Here is a 19,684-nt window from a genome sequence, read left to right as displayed (position 1 = left end):
AGCGGCATCTCCAACCTGCTGTCCTGGGAACTGCCCTCAACATGGCAGCCCCTTGGCTTTGAACCACATATGAATACTGTTTACTCATTTTAATTTAGGTATTATGTCTCTTTGGCAGGTTATTTTTGATGTTTCCGTATAAATATAAATAAAGGGTAATTGTATCTTCTCTTTCTGTATACAGCTCTTATTTTGAGATATGAGGAAAGGCCTGTATCCAGGGTCTCTGGTGGTCTGCGGCATGATCTGTGCTGGTAGATGCATTTGGGTGTCCTCAGCATAGATGTCGGGACTTGGATAGTAGTATGTCTATGTAGAAGGTTCGAATAGAGGGGGAAATGCAATTTAAGACCGAGTGGAGAAAGAGCCTGGAAAGGAAACTAGAAAAAAAAATAGCCATAATGCTCTGAGGAAATCCCGTGGTGAGTGGACAGGCTTTTCTTGCACAGGCTGCAAGAGAAGAATTTCAAGAAAAAATGAGGGTTATTAGTATTGTGTGCTGTGGATAACTAAAAATCAAGTGGTTAATTTTTAAAATTTAACAATAATTTAAAAAAGTATCTTACATGACAGCCACTCTGAAGCAATGAAGATTGAGTTAAAGAAGAACCTTTGCAGAGGGATTCTCAGTTTGTTTAAGAAACTTGGTAACGAAAAGAGTGGTCGTCGACTGTGGAGTGTGTTCCCTGCCCGTCCCTCCTCCTGCCTTCCTGTCACCAACCCTCCTCTGTCCTCCCTCTGCTGTAAAAGACGGTCCATGCGAACACTTCTTGGTATTTTATGGAACTTTAACTTGGGACAATATGACATCTAACTTTAGTATCTGTAAGAGGAATATAAAGAGGTATGTAAACGTTCACATGCTACTTCAAAACAGTACTATCTCTGTTTGCTTTTGAATCCAGAATTAGAGCTTCACATAATGTTTATGTAAAGAAATAAACAGACTTATTCATCAAAATTTAATAATGATGCAAACATTAACACTGTGCCAAAATGCTTATATTTTAGCCAATTTAAATCAATCTAGCCAATTAAAACAGTTATATTTTAGCCAAGTCAAACCTCCTCCTCATACCCCCACTTCTGACTTGTTGGCACCCACTACTCAATAATTTTGAGTCAATAATTTGCTTCCGTGACTCTCAGAGCTAAGGGAAAGTAAATATTATTAGCACCCTTATTTTAATTTTCCAAATTTGAGGCATAGGGAAGTTATGTAATGTGCACAGTATTGTCCCTTAGGGTGATCGTTTTATTTTAAGTTATATTCGGAATCAGCAGATAAGAATAGTTCGGCCTTTTAGAAAAGTCTCCTTTAGTCTGCGACAGTTGCACTCCCCTTTTTCTTACACGGAAACGTGAGAGTCCTTCAAAGCAATTTCCTCCTGTTCCATTTCCTTTCCACCACCAGCTATGCTTGCTTCACTTCTTCCTCTGGCCCTAATAGCCACAGGTGAGGACAGATTTCAAAACGTAAAGGGCATAATCCACCAGGCGGTCAAATCTTCCCAAGACATCAGATGCCACTTGCATGCTTGGGAGTCCCTTCTACAAGACGCCTTCGCTCCTGTGGCTGGTTATAAATTCACGTCGTCCTACTCTCCCTGGAGGAGGCCTCTCATACACTTCAGAGTCCCCAGGTCCCTTCTTACTTCTGACCTGTTAGTTTCCACCGCTCCCTGGGTTCAATAGTTTGCTTCAATGACGCACAGCAATCAGGTAAATTAAGGACTTTAATTGAGTGCAATATTTGCACAAGATAACATTGCAATATTACCATAGCAAAAAGGATACAAGTGGGGCGACACAAAAGGTGAGGTCTGGGAGGACTCCCAAAGTGGAACTTCCATGCCATCAAAAAGGAAGGTGCTACCCTCCCACCTGTGTCCATGTCTTTCACCAACGCAGATGCTCCTGGAGTTTGTACGTCCCTGGCATGCATTAGAGCCTCATTGTGTAACCATGGTTAATTAAATGATGCCCTCTACTCATAAGCTTGACTGATCTCACAAGGCAATTACTCTGGCCTGGACAACCCCCACTTTAGTTACCTAACTAGCATAAATACTCGGCTGTGGCCTAGAAGCCTATACAAAACAGAATTATCTCACTTACCTAGAAATTCCAAGAATTCTGAGTTATCTCTCAGGCATCAAGGACAAAACCAAATTCTGTGGTGAAGTTAATAATAAACCCACCATGGTGACTTTGGGGGCACACTTTATGTGTACATTACTTAAATTCTGACGATTACTTTAAAATAAAGTGGCATACTTGCGAGTAAACCTAGAATATCTTAATTATCCCGGAACCCTGGAGGCACAGAGAATTAAGCATTGACTGCTAATTGAAAGATTAGCAATGAGAACCCAATAGCAGGAGGAAGACCCAGTGATCTGCTTCTTGATCACAGCAGAGAAAAAGCTCTGGGGCATTTTTACTCTGTTGAAAACGACTTGCTGGTCCACATAAGCTTCAGTGGTTTATAGTATCGACAAGTCAGTATATTGCTATGTAATAATATATATAAGATAATTATTTCTTATAGAACTCACTGGGAATTGATAGAGTTTTTAGCTTATTCATAATTGGTAGCCTTATAAATGTCTTTCTTTAGGAAAAAATACAATTGCCATTGTGAGCTGCCTTCCAGAACCTATAGTCGAACATCACTGACATTGCTACTGATGTCAATGTGTAGTAGAGTTCTTTATCTTTTAGAAACTCAGAACATCTAAATGACATACTGCTATAAAAGATTCACTTTTACCTTTCTGAAAGAGTAAAATACATAAAATACAGACTGATTTGAAGTTTTACAAGCTGTAGTTGAAAGTTGATTCATTTAAACTGTTTTATTAGTTTGTTTTTTTGTCTTAATCTATAAGTTTTATGCCATTTTTGGTAATTGGCCTTTTGTGACTTTTTGTTTCTATGATTGTCATAATAATCTTTTGTTGTAAAAATGATTACAGAATTCTGTTTAGGCTTCTTTATTTTTCTGTACAAATGATTAATTGAGCAAACTAAAATTAGTTTTTTTTAAATAATTAAATCATTTATTGGAGGCTTGTATAACTCTTATCACAATTCACACACACATCCACTGTGTCAAGCACTTTTGTACATTTGTTGCCGTCATTATTCTCAAAACATTTGCTTTCTACTTGAGCCCTTGGTATCAACTCCTCATTTTTCCCCTTCCCTCCCTGCTTCCGCCTCCCCTATGTACCCTTGGTAATTTTTAAATTATTATTATTTTGTCATATCATACCAGGGGCCTCAAACTTTTTAAACAGGGGGCCAGTTCACTGTCCCTCAGACCGTTGGAGGGCTGGACTATAGTTTTAAGAAAACTATGAACAAATTCCTATGCACACTGCACATATCTTATTTTGAAGTTAAAAAAAAACCCAAAAACAAATGGGGCCAAAACACCCAGCGGGCTGGGTAAATGTCCTCGGCAGGCTGCATGTGTCCCGTGGGCCGTAGTTTGCGGACCCCTGTCTTACACTGTCCAACATCTCCCTTCACTCACCTCTCCACAGTGTGTCCCGCAGGGAGGAGGTTATCTGTAGATCCTTGTAATCGGTTCTCCTTTTCTCCCTCACCTTCCCTCCGCCCTCCTGAACATTAGTTGTTTTCTTTTTGAATCTACTTGTTTTACAGAGGAAAAACCTAGCACTTAGACAGTTAGTCATTGTTTCAAAGTAGTAGCGATTTCATATTAATTTTATTATAATAAATGTTCACTTGGTTCCAATTGCTTGTACAGCTATAAGATCATTGAATACACACATATATCTGTTTTGTTCCATGTTGTCTCTTCAGTGCCTGATACCTGAGCCTGGCACTACTGGGCACTCTCAAGAATTGTGATTAACCAATTGAACAGAGGTATAATCTGGAAATGTGCTTCTTTCTTTAAGAAGAATTTATTGTAGTGAAATATATGTAATAAAGCTCTTCTTAAACTACCTTATGTGTACAAATATGCGACATTAATGGCATTTACTAGACTGTACAGGAATCACATCTGTATAAAAATTTTCTTCTCACCCTTAAAAACTGTGTACCTCTGAAGCAATCCTCCAGTATTTCCCTGTCCCACCTTCCCAGATAGCTCGTAATGAACTTTGGCTTCTGTGCAGTTGTCTCTTCTGGATATTTGATGAAGTAGGACCATGCTGTTATTGTCCTCCTGTGCTGATGCAGGAAATGTACTTTTTATGGTAAAGACTATATCATTAAACTTTTAATGTTTGGTTCATATCACATATACCTGATAGTAAATTTAAAACCACCAATTTTAGATTTTAGGCAACAATCCATGAGGAATAGTTATAGATAGTTATTTTCATTCCCAGTGCTTTTAATTCTCTTATCCCGTTCCCCTACTCTCCTTGCTTGCTTCCTTTCAGCGCCCCTCGGTCTGTTTTCCCCTTATAATGCTGTGCTGTTTGTTGTTGTTTTCCATTAGTGTCCGGAGTCCATCTCTCCCCAGCTTCTCCTGAGATTGTGCTGGACCATGATTGCTCTTCACCTTCTGCTGGCCGTCTCTCTTCTGATCCCATCCTGTCTTTACCCGAGAATCCTCTTGCAGAGAACAGCCTTGTCAGTCAAAATGTTGGACAGGTAAGGACAAAAATATACTCTTTAAGAACATTGTTAATGGGTTGAATTCTGTCCTCCCCAAATATCTGTGAACTTGGTTAGGCCGTAACTGCCAGTATTACGGAACAAGCCTCCATTTTGTGATCTTATGTAATCCTCCTGTGTGTTGTAAATTCTTATGTCTATGTTAATGAGGATTCATGGCAGTCAGTGAGATATTTAGTATGAAAACTACAGGATTATGTAGTATCTTGATTCAACCTTTTGTGAGATACAAAAGAGATTAAATGTGTGATCAGAAATCAGAGGGGCCCCAGAATCACCAAGAAAGGCGAAATGGGAGCAGAACCCATCCTTCACTCCCAGGATCCCTGCACTGTGAACCTCCTGGACCCAGAGGAAGATTAATGTTAGGACACGTGGAGATCGATCTCCAAGGGACCCTATCCCCACAGATACTGGAGGGAGACCATGACTTTGCTCAGAGTCAACCTATGTAGAGAACAGGTCTTTCCTAGACCTGGTTCCTGGAATTTGGACTTCTAATTTCCTAAGCTATGAGAGAATACATGCCTATTTAGAATTTCCATTATAGACACACGAGATAACTTAGGCAAGCATTTTCATATTAAAAAAGCCCAAGCTACTTTTGTTTTATAAAGCATTTTTGCTTTTGTAAAGGAAGTGTTTCTACATTTGGCCTTTTAGTAAAGTTAATGCCTAGAAAAACTAAAATACAGCTATTCGTTGCTTCTGGCACAATTGGTAATATATTTAACTGTAGTTACCAAAGTATGGTTACGATATTTCATTATCTAATTTACTAAAGTTGACTTAATCTAGATTTCAAATTTTGAACTTAAAAAAATTTTTTTAAATGGTAATTTTTATTAGAGAATCTTATGATATGTCAAGGTATTCATCCATTTTAATCTTAGAGTAAAAGAGAAAAGGACAGTAGTTCTTAGGATGTATTTATATGAATATTTATTGTTTCAGGGGCCTAACTAAAATCTGAGATTAATGTTTTTAAATGATATGGATATGAAGCAAACTAAGCTTAAAAATGGAATGTTTGTATACTAGCACATCACTTTAATTGGTATATTTTCTAGGCATAAAAACACAAATATTTTATGGTCACATCTATATGACGGAACTTCAAAATGTTTATAGAAATTTTTCATAATTTTTAATTTCTCTTTTTCATCAATGTGTTGATGCCTCCTCATCTGAATCAGGACAGGCTAAGTTCTAGAGCCAGTTCAGATTTCTAAAGTGATGTACACTTTTTTAGGTCAGCTACTTTCTTTCTGGCTTCATGAATAGCAACAGCACATTGTCTGAGATGGTGCCAGAAGATGAGCCTTTCAGATCGGAGGACATTAAAAAAGAATGACTGAAGATCTGCCACTCAAAGTAAAGTGGACCATAATGCCGTGGATGAAGGGAAGTCTTCAGGAGGAAGGTCATGGCGACCCTCATTTGCTGAATGGACTTGACTTAAAATGAAAAGAAACAGCTGCAAACATCTATTAATAACTGTAGCTTAGAATATATGACATATAAACTTAGGAAAACTGGAAATTGTCAAAATAAAATAGAATGGACCAAGATCAGGAGTCTAGGTGTTTGTTAGCTGGTATTGGCCATTTTGATTGAGAAAAACATATGCTTGATGAAGCTGGGAATTGCAGATTCAAGATGCATTGGCATTGTCTTAAGGCCCACTATTCTACCTTTCTCATTTTTAATATCCATTGCAATGACGACAGAAATGCCCCAGACAGAATTCATGATAGAAGGGTTTATTGAGGAAGTTTACTAGTTGTAATGCCAGTGAGACACGCTCAAGGTTGAGTTGTTTACCAGGAGTATTACAAAGTGCTGTCAAGTCTGCTACTGAATGCCCAAAGGGCATACCATTCTGCTATAAGCCTCAACACTACTGCACTCAGGGTAAACTCCTTGAGTCAGCACACCCAGATCCCTGACTTAAATGCCCAGAGGCACCCCATTCCAGTAAACCCATGCCCAAAGGCACTCCGCTCCACTTGCCTGAATGAAGTCCTGAGAGACTCCACTCTGCAAGCCAGCCTCCTGCACCAAAGCACTCGACTTGACTTGCTCAATGAGCTGGGAAGTCCACCACTCCCGCTCGATGCTATGGCTCTTGGTTCTGCCGCTGTTCCCCTGATGTTGGAATATCAGGTTCAGAAGATGCACTACACTCCCGGCTCTTGCTGGTAATGAGCTCCACTCCTCTGCTTTTCAGAGGGCTCATTTCATACACAATAGGATGGCACTTCATAGAATCTTCCTCAGTTACTCACAGGTGACTCCTAGCAGTTCATTCTTCCATCTTCTTACCAGACCTATGCAGGGAAAGCTTGTTTAGTGGGAGTTAAAGATTTTGGTTAGGGGAGCCACATTAAATAATTCATTGCCTCTGCAGTATTTATCCTTAAAAAATATTTGATGTTTGATCTTGAACTACAATGCTGTCATCTGTGGTAGGATAATATCTATCTGTGTATAAGTAAACCTAATTATTCTATGCTAACAATAACTGATTCATACTTTTACACCAGCCACTAAAAGCAGTGATGCAGAAATTGAATTCTTCTGACATCTTCAGTATGACGTTGATCAAACATGCAATCAAAGGTGCACTGATGATGATTGGTTATTAGAATGAAAAGATTGAAACAAAGAGGAAGGAAAAGTCATTGGAAATTTGGCTTTGGTGAGAGAAAGGAAGCTGAGTATGGCATGGTAATTTTTGCAAACCAATCCCTTCTTTGCAAACACTTTGTTTTTACAACACAAAAAGTGACTATAAATGTGGACTTCCTCCAGGTGGAATACATAGAAATCAAACGGGCTACATCTGGGAAAGAGAAATAGAGAAGCTCAAAATCAGCAGCTAAAAGGAGGCCAAGCACCAATGTGGAGCAGACCATCAGTTACTCATATGGAAGTTCCTGTTGAAGCTGAAGAAAATGAAACAATGCAAAGGAACCAGAATATGAGGGGTACTAAAAAACCAAAAACTATGTATTTAATTTTTTCTTTTCTTTTTTTCCAAAACAACCATATCACCTTCAAAGTACTCTCCATTACACTTAATACATTTGTCAAATCTGTGATTCCATTCTTGGAAACCACTTTCAAACTCACCTGTTTGGATGGCTGGCAGCACCTCCTTGATTTTTTTCCTTCACCTCTTCGACATTGTCAAATCTCTGTCCATCATGTCCCTCTTCATTTGAGGAAACAAAAAGAATTCGCAGGGAATTAGGTCAGGTGAGTAAAGTGCATGGAACAAGAGAGGCATGCTGATTTGGCCAAAAACGGGTGCACAAAGATGGCTGTGTGAGCAAGTGCATTATTTTGGTGGAAAACCAGTCCCCTCTGTCTGCCACAATTCAGGCTTTTTTGGGGTTGTACACTGCTAAGCAATTTTTTCAGAACCTGTAAGTAGAAAGCTTGATTAACAGTCTGACCTGGTGTAATGTACTATGAGTTGACATTTTTGTTTGTTAGGAAAGTTGATGAATGTCCAGAATGAGGTTTGTCATCAAAGCACATTTCAACTTATTTGAGTTTTTCCCATAGCACTGTTCTTGTAAACTGTGTTCAATATCAAAACAGTTTCTGCAGCATTTTCCCTGAGTAGGAAACACAATTTCACAGCTGCACACTGTTCTCTTAAATCGTCCCGACCAAAACAAAAAACAAAACAAAACAAAAACCCAAGGTTCGAGCAAAACTGCTTTTATGAAAAATTCACAGGTGATGCCACTGGGTGCACTGACTCAGAGGGAGTTCCCTGATGCTCACCTACCAGGAAAAAATGTGTACTGCGAAGGCTCCACCCAGTGGAACTTTTTCTGGGTTTTTTTTGGGGGGGTGGAGGCGTACCCCTCTCTTATGATCTTAAGTCAAAATATGGTCAAGAGTCGGTCTCACCTGAATTTTTAGAACAGTTCAAGGTCAGATTCAATGTATTGAACACAGAAGACCTGATGAGCTGTGGGATGACATAAAAAATATCATACATGAAGAAACAACAGGTCATTAAAAAGACAGGAAAGAAAGAAAAGATCAAAGTAGATGTCGGAAGAGACTCCAACTTAATTGTACAGTAATTTAGACAAATGAAAGAAATGATGTAGTAGAAAAGCTGAACAAACTCTTTTAAAGGGAAGCTTGAGAATGCGAATTAAAGTATTATAATGTAATATGCAAAGTCCTCAGTTAGAAAACCAAAAAAAAGGAAGAACACCCTCATCATATCTTAAGCTGAGAGAACTCAAGCACAAATTCAAGACTGAATTTTAATATTGGAAGAATCTATGGACAAAATGTTGAATGATGCCAGAGCATCAAACGATGATGGAAAGAATACACAGAGACACTGTACCCAAAGTAATCAGTTGTCATTCAGTCATTTCCTTAGGTGCCCAAGACTAGCAGCCGTGGAACTGAAGGGAGATGGTACTGATGGCATTAACAAAAAGAAGGTCCCGTGAATTGATGGAATAACAAGTGGAGTGTTCTAAGAAGCTGCTGAAGTACTCACTCCATCTATGCCAAGAAGTTTGGAAGAGAGCTATTTGGTTGACTGAGTGGAAGAGATCCATATTTGTACTCACTGCAAAAAAAGGTGACCTCACAGATGTTGGAAATTATAGAGCAATATCATTAATATCACATCCAAGTACAGTGTTTCTGGGGATCATTCAGCAGTGGTTGCCTCAGTACATAACAGAGGTTCCAGACAGAGTCCGAAGGAGATTGGAACAAGGAATAGCATTGCTGATGTCAGATGGATGTTGGCTGAAGGCTGAGAATACCAGGAAGATGTTACTTGTACTTTACTGAAAACAATTGTTGATCAATTAGTGTTCACCAATAAATTTCCAATTTTAAATATAAGAATATTTTCTCTTTGTGTGTAACATCAAGAACTAGTACCAGATGTGTGTACACCTAAATTGCACTTTCAATCATCAGAAAAAATTTTAAATTTTAGTGCTATGCTAGCCAGATCATAAATTGTTTAGACTATGAAATAGAAGAAATTTTGTTTCTTCCTACAAAGATCAGGTTGTAAGTTTGAGGTCTTCTGTTGATTTACTTAAAGGGTGAAATAATTTCAGAACCTTTGCTACAAGTTAATTTCCAAATGTGGTTTCTTGTGCCCTTTGGATGTTTTCATTATTGCTGCAGTGTAAACTTTTCCCTCTTGTTTCTTTTTCTTTTTTTCCCTCTTAATGTGGTTTAGATTCAGCAATCAACACACACTCATTTGGATATCTCACTTTTTCCATTGGGTTTAACTGATGAGAAAAGTACTGGAACAATTGCACTTGCGGATGGTTCTGAGGCACATGGAGCCAACATATCAAACATCCAGCTTCAGCAGAAAATTTCAAGCCTGGAGATTAAACTCAAAGTTTCTGAAGAAGAAAAACAGAGAATTAAAAAGGTTTGCTTACATTTGTCTAAAAACAAATAACTTGAGTTGCATTATACCAAGAATTAGATGTAATTTAAAACTCTGATTAAAATTGCATCAGAGGAAGAAGAAATTTTCCTTGACCTTACATGAGTTTATCATGTAACAATTTTTAAATAAAACGGAAATAGTTCATACAGAAACACATGTGATGTATTTGAGAGTAATAGTAGGTACTAGTAGTTATTCTAATTTTCCTTCTAAAGTGGAAAAATGTTTCATGAATTAATTTTGGAATTGGAGGGACAGCAGTCTTCAGACCTCTAAAGGGGCCACCAGAATAAACAAAGTTAGAACATGTTTTTTTCACCCTGTCGTTTTATTAGACCAATTGAGTGCCATTAAAATAACTGATTTTTATGTGATAAGAATAACCTTTTTTTTTTTAGATTTTGTTATATTGCTCTAACTGATGATTGCTGCCTAGTTCATTTTTATTTATCATCTCTATTATGAAAGCAGGCAGTATTGTATTTCTTATGCAGACTAGAAGTATTACAATAATAAATTTTTTATGACATTTAAAGTATTGAACATCAGGCATCATGGGACATTTGACTGGATTCTTAAATTTACAGCTGGTTTAAAAAATTATTGTAATCTGAAGTTGAAGGCCGGTATAGTATCAGAGCCTATGGATGGTAGTTGGAATCCAGGACACATTTGTGGAATTTACATCTGCATTAAGCCTACAGTGGGAGGGATGGGAGGGAAGTGGTTACTAAATGGAGTGCATCAGAGAGATGACTATAGATCAAAAGTGGATCCCCCCCCCCTCTGATGCAGGTTAGGCCTAATGTGGTTTTTAACTTTTTTTCCTATTTTTTTGTTTATTCATATGGAGTTGATCTCAGATGTGTTTTGTTATTGGGGATCGCCTTGAAATTTTGTTTTATATATATAAATATTGTTTTCCAGTGTATGAAACCCAGGATTGATGAACCTATAGGGACAGCAAATAGAATAAGGGTTTCTGAGGGGGGCAGTTGTGTGAGGGGCTAGTAAATGTTAGCTGATGTCACGGAGTTCAGGAAGGAAGAGAATGCTCTGAAACTGTGGCAGCAGTTGTGCAAGACTGCTGATGGGATTGAACATGGAATGACATGGTGTCTGAATTAACTCCCAATAAAATAGTTTTGAGAGAAAAGAAAGAAAAGCAGAAAATAATAAGAACATTTTAATGATCTAATATATTTTTATTATAAAGGTATCTATTAAAAAGTTTATAGAAAGTATGTGTAGAAATATAGATTGAAATTAACCAAAATGTTCACATTCATTTATTGGTATACTTTTAGCATTACCTCAAAATACTCGTCTAGAGGTTATAACATTGTTGGACTTTATACCATACTTTCTATGGTGTCATTGTCTGCCAGATATTTTCCGGCATGTTTAATGGAACTAAAATTAAACAAATTTTATGCCATTGAATTGGTGCTAAGTTTATGCCTGGAATTTGCTTTTAGGATGTAGAAGCATTAATGGACAAGAACAGTGTCTTAGAAAAAGGCTTCTTAAAAGAAAAAGAGCAAGAGGCCATTTCTTTTCAAGATCGATACAAAGAACTCCAGGTAAGCCGATGATGGCACCACAGCCGATGATAGCACCATAGCCGATGATGGCACCACAGCCGATGATGGCACCACAGCCGATGATGGCACCACAGCCGATGATGGCACCACAGCCGATGATGGCACCACAGCCGATGATGGCACCATAGCAAATGTGCGCCTTTGCGGGCGGGCAGCATTTAGTGTAGTTTCAAGTCATCGGCCTTTGTCTTTGCTGTGCTTTTCTTACTTACTAATATTTATTATGGCTTGTTTATTATGTATCTCCCTTACTACTCTCCCATCTAAATTAAGCTTCATAAGTTTAGGAAATCTATGTTTCTCCTTGCCTAGAGGCATAGCTGGCTGTAGGAAGTACTCAGAGGATAGGATTGAAAGGCTGCCTCGCTAGATAAATAGTACAAATTACTATGTGCACATCCGCCCTTCTCAGCCCTATCAATGGAATTATGGTGCTTGCTGAGGGCACGGAACTGGGTATTGAGATAAATTTTTGTATTTTTTGCTTCTTGCGTATTGAATGACTTTTAGGGGGTAATTTAATAAGACATTTACTTTTATAAATGTAGTTTTTCTATATGTTATGGGAATAATAGTACACTCGGGAGACCATGACTGATCTGGCATATAGCACTTTGAGCCTTCTGCTATAAAGAGCGATATCCTACTCGTTTTACTATCAGTAGCTGAAATCTAAGAGGGATGATTTTCATCCTCAGAAAATCACTGCCATCCAGCCCAGCCCAACTTACGGAGACCTCATATAGGGTTTTTGCGACTGTAAATCTTTACGGGAGTAGACAGACACTCTTTATCTTTGTCCTGCAGTGACTGGTGAGTTTGTACTACTGACCTTGTGGTTAAGCAACCCAATGCCAGTTCAAAATATCTTCCTCTGCACAGAAATTTCCAAAGGAAAAAAATTCAGATGAGTTTACATTAGTATGGTGGGTCTTTTTATAGCAGGGGACACGAGCAGGGGAAAGTAACTCTGGGGCATTTTGTCACTTTGTTGATTAAGTGGTGTTGCAAGGTGCTATGAGGTCTCATAATCAAATTTAATGCACCGGCAGCCAGGAGTTTTAACTAATGTGTCTGCATCACTTCTGAGGAAATGCTCTCTTCGTTATAGCTCCACGGGCCTTTGAAGTTCTGTTCTTTTTCTTTTTTCTCTCCCCCGACCCCTTTTTAGTGTATATTATCTCTCTTGTTCAGATTGAATAATATTTATTATTGTATTTTTAGTATGATATCTTGGATCTCCTTTAAATGTTGTGTGTAAGCAAGTTTCATCGGACACTTCGCTGGCTGGGGAAAGGAGCGTGCACTTTACTTTGTTCTTCTCAAGTTGGGGTGAAATACCAAGGTTCACATTGTAACTCTTTTTGATACTCTAAGGAAGAGCGGTGAGATTTGGGGGCTCTCCATCTGCAGTAATTAACACCACGCTGGCTTGGAGGAGAGACACCTTGTAGCTGTTGACCCACGTGTCTGTCGGTCCTGATGCCACTGGGGCAGGGGGATTCCAGGGCCATGCCTCTGCTTGGTGCTTGCTTTCCCTTCCTCCTCAGCCTCTTTTGGCACAGGCAGGGAGGGGGCTGGATCCTCCTTACCTCTTTGTGCAATGAAATTCCTGACTTCCAAGCTGTTTGCTTTTTCTTTCCTGATAACCCAGGGACAGCCAGGTGGGAGTCTAAGCTGTGCACTTGGCCTTTGCTGGGAGGGTGGAGGTGTGCGCTTTCCCCCCTGGTGTTTGGTTGGCACCGGTCACTTATTATCTAATACTTCTTTTTGTCTCAGTAGGTTGCATCTTTTTCAGACCTTTGCTTTGAGGGAGGATGCTTTTCTTGAACTTTTCTTGTCTGTACCCATTGGCATTTCCAGTTGTCTGTCGCTGTCACTGACCAGTCAAGATATCTGAGAAAGAAAACTCAGAAAACTCTCTCGGTCATTCCTCAGGTGCCTGAGGGTGGTCGGTTTTCTCTCCACCATCAATAGTATTTTATATTTGTTTAAAATACAATATCCTGGCCCGTTAGCTATACTTGGTGAGGAAAATAAGGAAGAAAAATTCTTCCTTTCCATTTTGGAAGCAGTGGGATCACAAGGTACAGTTTTCGTTTTCAGTATCCTTTGCTTCGTTACACCTAGAAATTACTTTTAAACTTACTAATTGAAGCTAAGTAATTTTGAGGGTTGTTTTTCTTTTGGGGGAAATATTAAAAAATAACTTTTAGGGTCTCAGCAGAATGAGTAATCTAATTGTTAATAATTCAAAATTGGAGATAATCCATAAATCTTTTAAGTTTAAATTTTTGCTTACCTATAAAGTATGCATACATATGTGTATGTGTTAGACATTTTCAAAACGTCAACAAAAATAACTTGTGTTGTTAGAAGTGTATTAAAAGAGACCAATGTATGCTAAATACATGTAGGATACAGTATATTGGTCAATACTTAAATAGTGATTATGTTAGACTTATTGCTTGGAAATGTATTCTGCCAATCATCCCTCAAATACTTGAGAGTGAGTGCATTTGTCGTAATATTCTGCAAAGTTTGACAATCCAAATATTTTTATATTAAGGTATATAACATGTAATCACTGCTGTCTAGTTGATTCCAATTCAGAATGACCTGGTCACAGAGTAGAACTGTCCCACAGGGTTTCAGAAGCTGCAAATCTGTACAGCAACAGACAGCCTCATCTTTCTACCAAAGAGCAGCTCGAGAGTGCAAACCACCAACTCCTGACTAGCAGTTGAGTACTGGTACTTAAACATCACAGAAGCAAGGCCCCTGTTAACATGTAGGTTCTCTAAATATTTGTGGAGCTTAATGAAGTAGAAAGTATTTTCTGTTACTATGATTACAGAGATAATGTACAAATGGTTTCAAAAAGTTTAGAAAAATTGAATGTAAAGATAGTGAAAATCTCCATAAATTTTTGAAGTACCTTTGTATTTTGTGCTTGCTTCTTTTTGCTATTCTCAATAAAGCAAACATTTATCTGGATATATAATCATACCAGCAAGACTAAACTAAATTACCCGAGAAGATATTTTTATTAAGAAATGTTATTTTACATATATTTTAATAATATTGTGGAAGATGAGGACAATATAAACAGAAAAAATAAAAAATCATACCCATTCACCTTGAAAAATTAAGTATTTTAGCCTCATTTCAAAATATAGGGCCTTAAAATTTTAATTTTTTTAAAGAAATATGCCCCACTTAGCCCGGTGTTGGGTGTGCCTTTGTCACGATTTTTGTCTGACTAGTGAAAGAGAATTTAACAAATGGAACGTTTGTAAAACCTTTAAACAACCCTTTCCCCACAGCAACGTTACATTCCTATAGAGAACTCTAGCTGTGTTATTTTATGCGATAAGGTCTAATTACCAGGATAGGTGGAGTGGTGTGAATGCGCCCTAACAAGGAAATAGCGAATACTGTGAACTCTACAGTACAAATGAGGGTGTGCACTCCCTCTCCTTTTCCTGTTCTGTCCTGGGTGTGTAGCCTAGCCAGAGGAAGAATTAGTCATGTTGCATTTGTCAGAAGTCCTATTTAAAGGACCTTTATGGCATATGTTTAGAGAACTCATGTCAGTGCAATTTGGACTCCACACCTTCTTGTCTTTCTCTGATCCCCTTAGCAGGCTGGTCAGCTCCCGTGTCCAGTACAAAGTGAAGGCCCTTGTCAGTGTATCAGCTTTTACAGGTTGTAATGCTGCAGCGTTAAAAAAAAAAAAAACAGTGAACAGACACAAGTAGTTATTAAGGTGTTATTTCTGACAGTTGTCAATATTGGTAGACATTGTTAACTTTGGGAATTTTCTAGATAAGGTTTTTAAAGACTAGACTTGCCCTTCCTAAGAACATTCCCCACTGAAAGGCCTTCTGGTTATAAAAGCTTGATTACTCCATTTGGGAATTTAATTTTAAAAAGGAGTAAATACTATTGTGTCAAATGAAATATTTCAGAGGTTCCTATATTTACCCCACAAATTGACTTAAGTTGTTTCTAATTGCCACTTGTGTTGCATGGCTAGTTACACAGCTGATGTCACTTATCTGTCAGGAGCTAGAATTGTTAATATTTTGTATCCTATTTCAAATGGGAAATAGTTAGCTATTGGACATTTGGGAACTCTGCCAGATGTAACTATTATAACAATATTTTATGTTAAGGGTACATAGAACCTGATAACACTTAGCATTTTTTTAAATTTTATGGCCTGGTGCAGGTTGTATAACAACCCAAAATGTCGTGTGGTGACTTATACAGGAATGAAGGAGACTGCTGAAGGAAATTCTAATGAATCATGGCCTGAAGACATTGCCTTTATTCATCTATCTTTAATCTTGATTAATTATACTTTCAAGAGAATAAATGAAATCAAAGGAGAACAAACTGTATTTTGGTTAGGCTCAAATATTTATGACTTTTATTATATTTCAAGTTGGATTAGTTTTTGTAAAATGAATATATTTCAGTTCTTTGGACATCAGTTCTCTTTACCTTGTGAAAAGTGGGCAATTGTGAGATACACATACTTCTTTCTTTTTTTTCCCTTCCTCCCTCCATATTTTACTATTCTAAAGTTAGTGGAATGATTTAATCACCAAATTCAGAGGTTAAATACTATTTGTTACACCTCTTTGTCAGTTCTATTAGAACAATAAGCATGGTCATAAGAGGCGTTTATATTGATTAAAGCAATATAGTTTTGTATTCTAGACAAATTGATGAAAGTAAACCACTCAAATTATTTATACATAAAATATTCTTTTTGACTATATTTTGCCTAATGTTTTAGTGTTATGCCTTTCTTAACAATGAGAGGGCCTTAGTTTCCTCACTTTCAGCGTCCAGCCGACGCCGACTCGTCGAGACTGTAGGACGGACTAGAGCTGTCCCTGTGAGTTTGAGCCTGTAACTCTTTATGGGAGTAGACAGCCCATCTTTCTCCCTCGGAGCAGTTGGTGGTTTCTGACCCTGCAGTTAGCAGTCCACTTTGTAACTGCTATGCCCTCAGGTGCCTTGCTGTAACTAAATACCACAAAGTGGGTGGCTTTACAGAACAGAAACTTATTTTCTCATCTTAGGGAGCTTAGGTCAAATTTAGGATGTTGGCAGAGCCATGTGTTCTTTCCATCCTTTCTTGGGGAATGTGCTTCCTTTACTCCTATCACTTGTAAAACCGTTCCCCTCATTTCAGTGATGACGCTTGGCGACCTCCATGTTTCAGGGTGGGACTGTACTCCATAGGACTTTGCGTAGCTGTGAGCTAGCTTATGGCCAAGGCCTGTCTTTGTCCATAGTGCTCCAGTACATTACAAAAATGTTAATATATTGATTTATGTAGTTTCAACTAGTTCATTTCATCTCTTTGGGACTTTACTTATTGAACCTCCTTTAGATTTTACAACAAATGTTCTTAATCCTCACTAACATTAGAATCTCTAGGGAAACCTTAATATATATACAAGGATTATCCCCATAGTAGTTAAATAAACAATATGTTCAAATGCCGAACAACAGAAAGTTCATATAGTAAAGAAGGCATTGAGTGAAAAGGCCACTTACTTCCCGTTCCTTTGAATAGGTGAACATGTTATCCTTGTAGTCTTTAAAAATGTACGTAAAAGTTAATTCAAAATAAGTTAGTATATGTGTATGTAATTCCTATATGCAAGTTTATATACTAAATACACGATTATCTTTAGTATTATTAATTTGATGTTTAGTTTTAAACTTTATGATTATTTCTTAGAGATTTTCCTATAGTAATTCATTAAGAGATTATTTAGTTTTTATTTTTTCTTGAAAGCAGTTGATTGGGACCCATTTGAACATCGTTGCATTCCTTGGTTCATTCATATCAGGCAGTGTTGTACAATCACTACTACAATTAGCTTCAACACATTCCTGCCTTCCGTGTACTCCACGATAGCAGCTTCCCCGTATGTGTCTCCAGTTTCCCTGCTGTCCCCCCAGGAACTCCTCTTCCAGTTATTGTCTCTATAGATTCACCCATCTGTGTCCTATATACTGGAAAACAGAAAAACACATCACTGAGATCAAGAAGGCTACCAATAAGGAAAAATGCAACAGATATAAACCCCAATATGAAAAAAAAAACTACAGGAAATATTAAAAAACAGATCAAATACAAGTGCATCAAAAGGGATATCAAATGACAAGCTTTTAACCATTCAGGTCAGATTTATCATTTTAATCAAGTGTAGTCATGTAGCCAGTCTCTCCAGTCCCGTCTGTCTGATAACGAGGCTATTCCATCCCTCAGTGATGGTCAGAGGACAGTCAGTGGAGGCTTCTTCCCTGTGTGGATCCTGAATGTGAATTTTTGCTTCCACTGTCAACCATTTAGCTTTTCTTCCTCTAACATTTCACCTCTGGGTGAAACATATGACATATGACACTCACACCAAACTCAAAGCCACTGGGATGATTCTGACCCATAGAAACCCTGTTGGCAGGGTAGAACTGCTCCTGTGGGTTTTCAAGACAAGCTTTTTAAAGACTAGAAAGCCTTGTCTTTCTCCCATGGAATAGCTGGTGATTTTGAACTTGCTGACATTATAGCTAGCAGCCCAGTGTGTAACTCGGTAGACTGCAACCACAGATACATAAGTAAAAAAAGTATTGTCTCTGGTTCCAATTCAAGCATGCATGAGTTTATTCCAGACAAAACATGCTTTAATATGTCTCTGATGACTGGATGACTGTAGGTAATTTCTCTCAGTAATATACTTATCCGAGTCTCATCAGGGTATCTTAAAATAAAAGTACAATCAAACCAGAAGATCTGTTGGGCCAATTAAATTCAAGACAGAAAGTTTAGTTTAAAAGAGTATGGCTAAAGATTTTTGGAATGCGCCATGGGTCATCTTGATGGATTCTTCTCAATGACACAGGATGATCAGGGGACTTATTAGGAAGACGCTTTAAGGACATTAGGCCATACTGGGGAGAGCAAGGTCAGGAATATTTTCTTTTCTCAGTCTTTGAATCATTGATCATTACTTTTAAGTTTTTCTAATTCTCATGTATTCTGTTCTTTAAGCTGTTTTTATCACTGCACTAATATCTTTTAGGTAAAATAGAAACCCAGACCTCAAAGGATGTTCTAGAAGGAGTGTTGAGATGCGATGTAGTCGAGTTCCGAATCAATTTTTCCTATGGGAAATAACTGAAAATGGATTAATCCGTTCTCCACCACCAAGATTTTACCCTAACCTTGCCTTTTTATACAAAACATTATACAGAAATTTCAAAGTAATTAGGTTTAGGGTTAAATAATATAATTTAAATTAAAAATGCACATTAAAAAAGTTTTTAACAACTACAGTCTGGCCTGTACCTTGAGACTGATGAGGATCTGGATCTGTGGACATGGTTGTGGAGAGGAGGGATGGAGAGAGTCATTGTTTGGAAGAGGAAATCCCCTTCCATAAATTCAACTGGTAGCTGCTTTTCAGGAGTTTTTCCCCTTCTTTGTCTTTTTTCATTAGGACCTGGCTGGCTTTCTCTTAGAAAAAAAAAAAAAGCTGTCTAATGTGGTCTGCTGTTGGTGTTACCTTAACTGTTTTCTAAAAGGGTTTACTAAATTATCAAAAATATTGATAACATAGTTAACCAGTTCCTTATTATGATGATTCTTTAAAAAAACTCTTTATTAGTACCCATATTCATTATCTAAAAACCATACAAAAAGCCACAAAAGTAGGAAAAGTATAGCAAAACAATTGGAACACAGCTGCGAAAGGTTTAAACATCATGTAATAAAATTGCAAAATAATGCTGAGTGACTGAAGCACAAACTGCTTTTGTTTACAAAAATCTTGTCCATCGGGTCAGATTCCGATGTTTGGTTTGAGCTCTGTTGAACAATTTTCTCGGTATTGCATGTTGAAATCTGATAGTCATGTACTGA

General features: G+C 37.8%; 1 protein-coding gene across 3 annotated transcripts in view; it reads left to right on the top strand.

The window, feature by feature from the left end:
- CCDC91 (coiled-coil domain containing 91) overlaps window positions 1–19,684 on the top strand; it is a 348,314-nt gene that overhangs the window by 94,280 nt on the left and 234,350 nt on the right. For 2 of the 3 annotated variants that reach the window (XM_075551920.1, XM_075551921.1), the window contains exons 4-6: window positions 4,484–4,638; window positions 9,908–10,111; window positions 11,611–11,715. In XM_075551920.1, coding sequence (XP_075408035.1) covers window positions 4,484–4,638; window positions 9,908–10,111; window positions 11,611–11,715 — 464 coding nt within the window. The remainder of the gene's footprint in view (window positions 1–4,483; window positions 4,639–9,907; window positions 10,112–11,610; window positions 11,716–19,684) is intronic. The other variant, XM_075551922.1, reaches the window with a different exon arrangement.

The sequence above is a fragment of the Tenrec ecaudatus genome, chromosome 6, assembly GCF_050624435.1.
Source record: "Tenrec ecaudatus isolate mTenEca1 chromosome 6, mTenEca1.hap1, whole genome shotgun sequence".
Classification (NCBI taxonomy): domain Eukaryota; kingdom Metazoa; phylum Chordata; class Mammalia; order Afrosoricida; family Tenrecidae; genus Tenrec; species Tenrec ecaudatus.
Note: the sequence above shows the minus strand (reverse complement) of the source record. Positions and strands in the feature narration are given on the sequence as shown.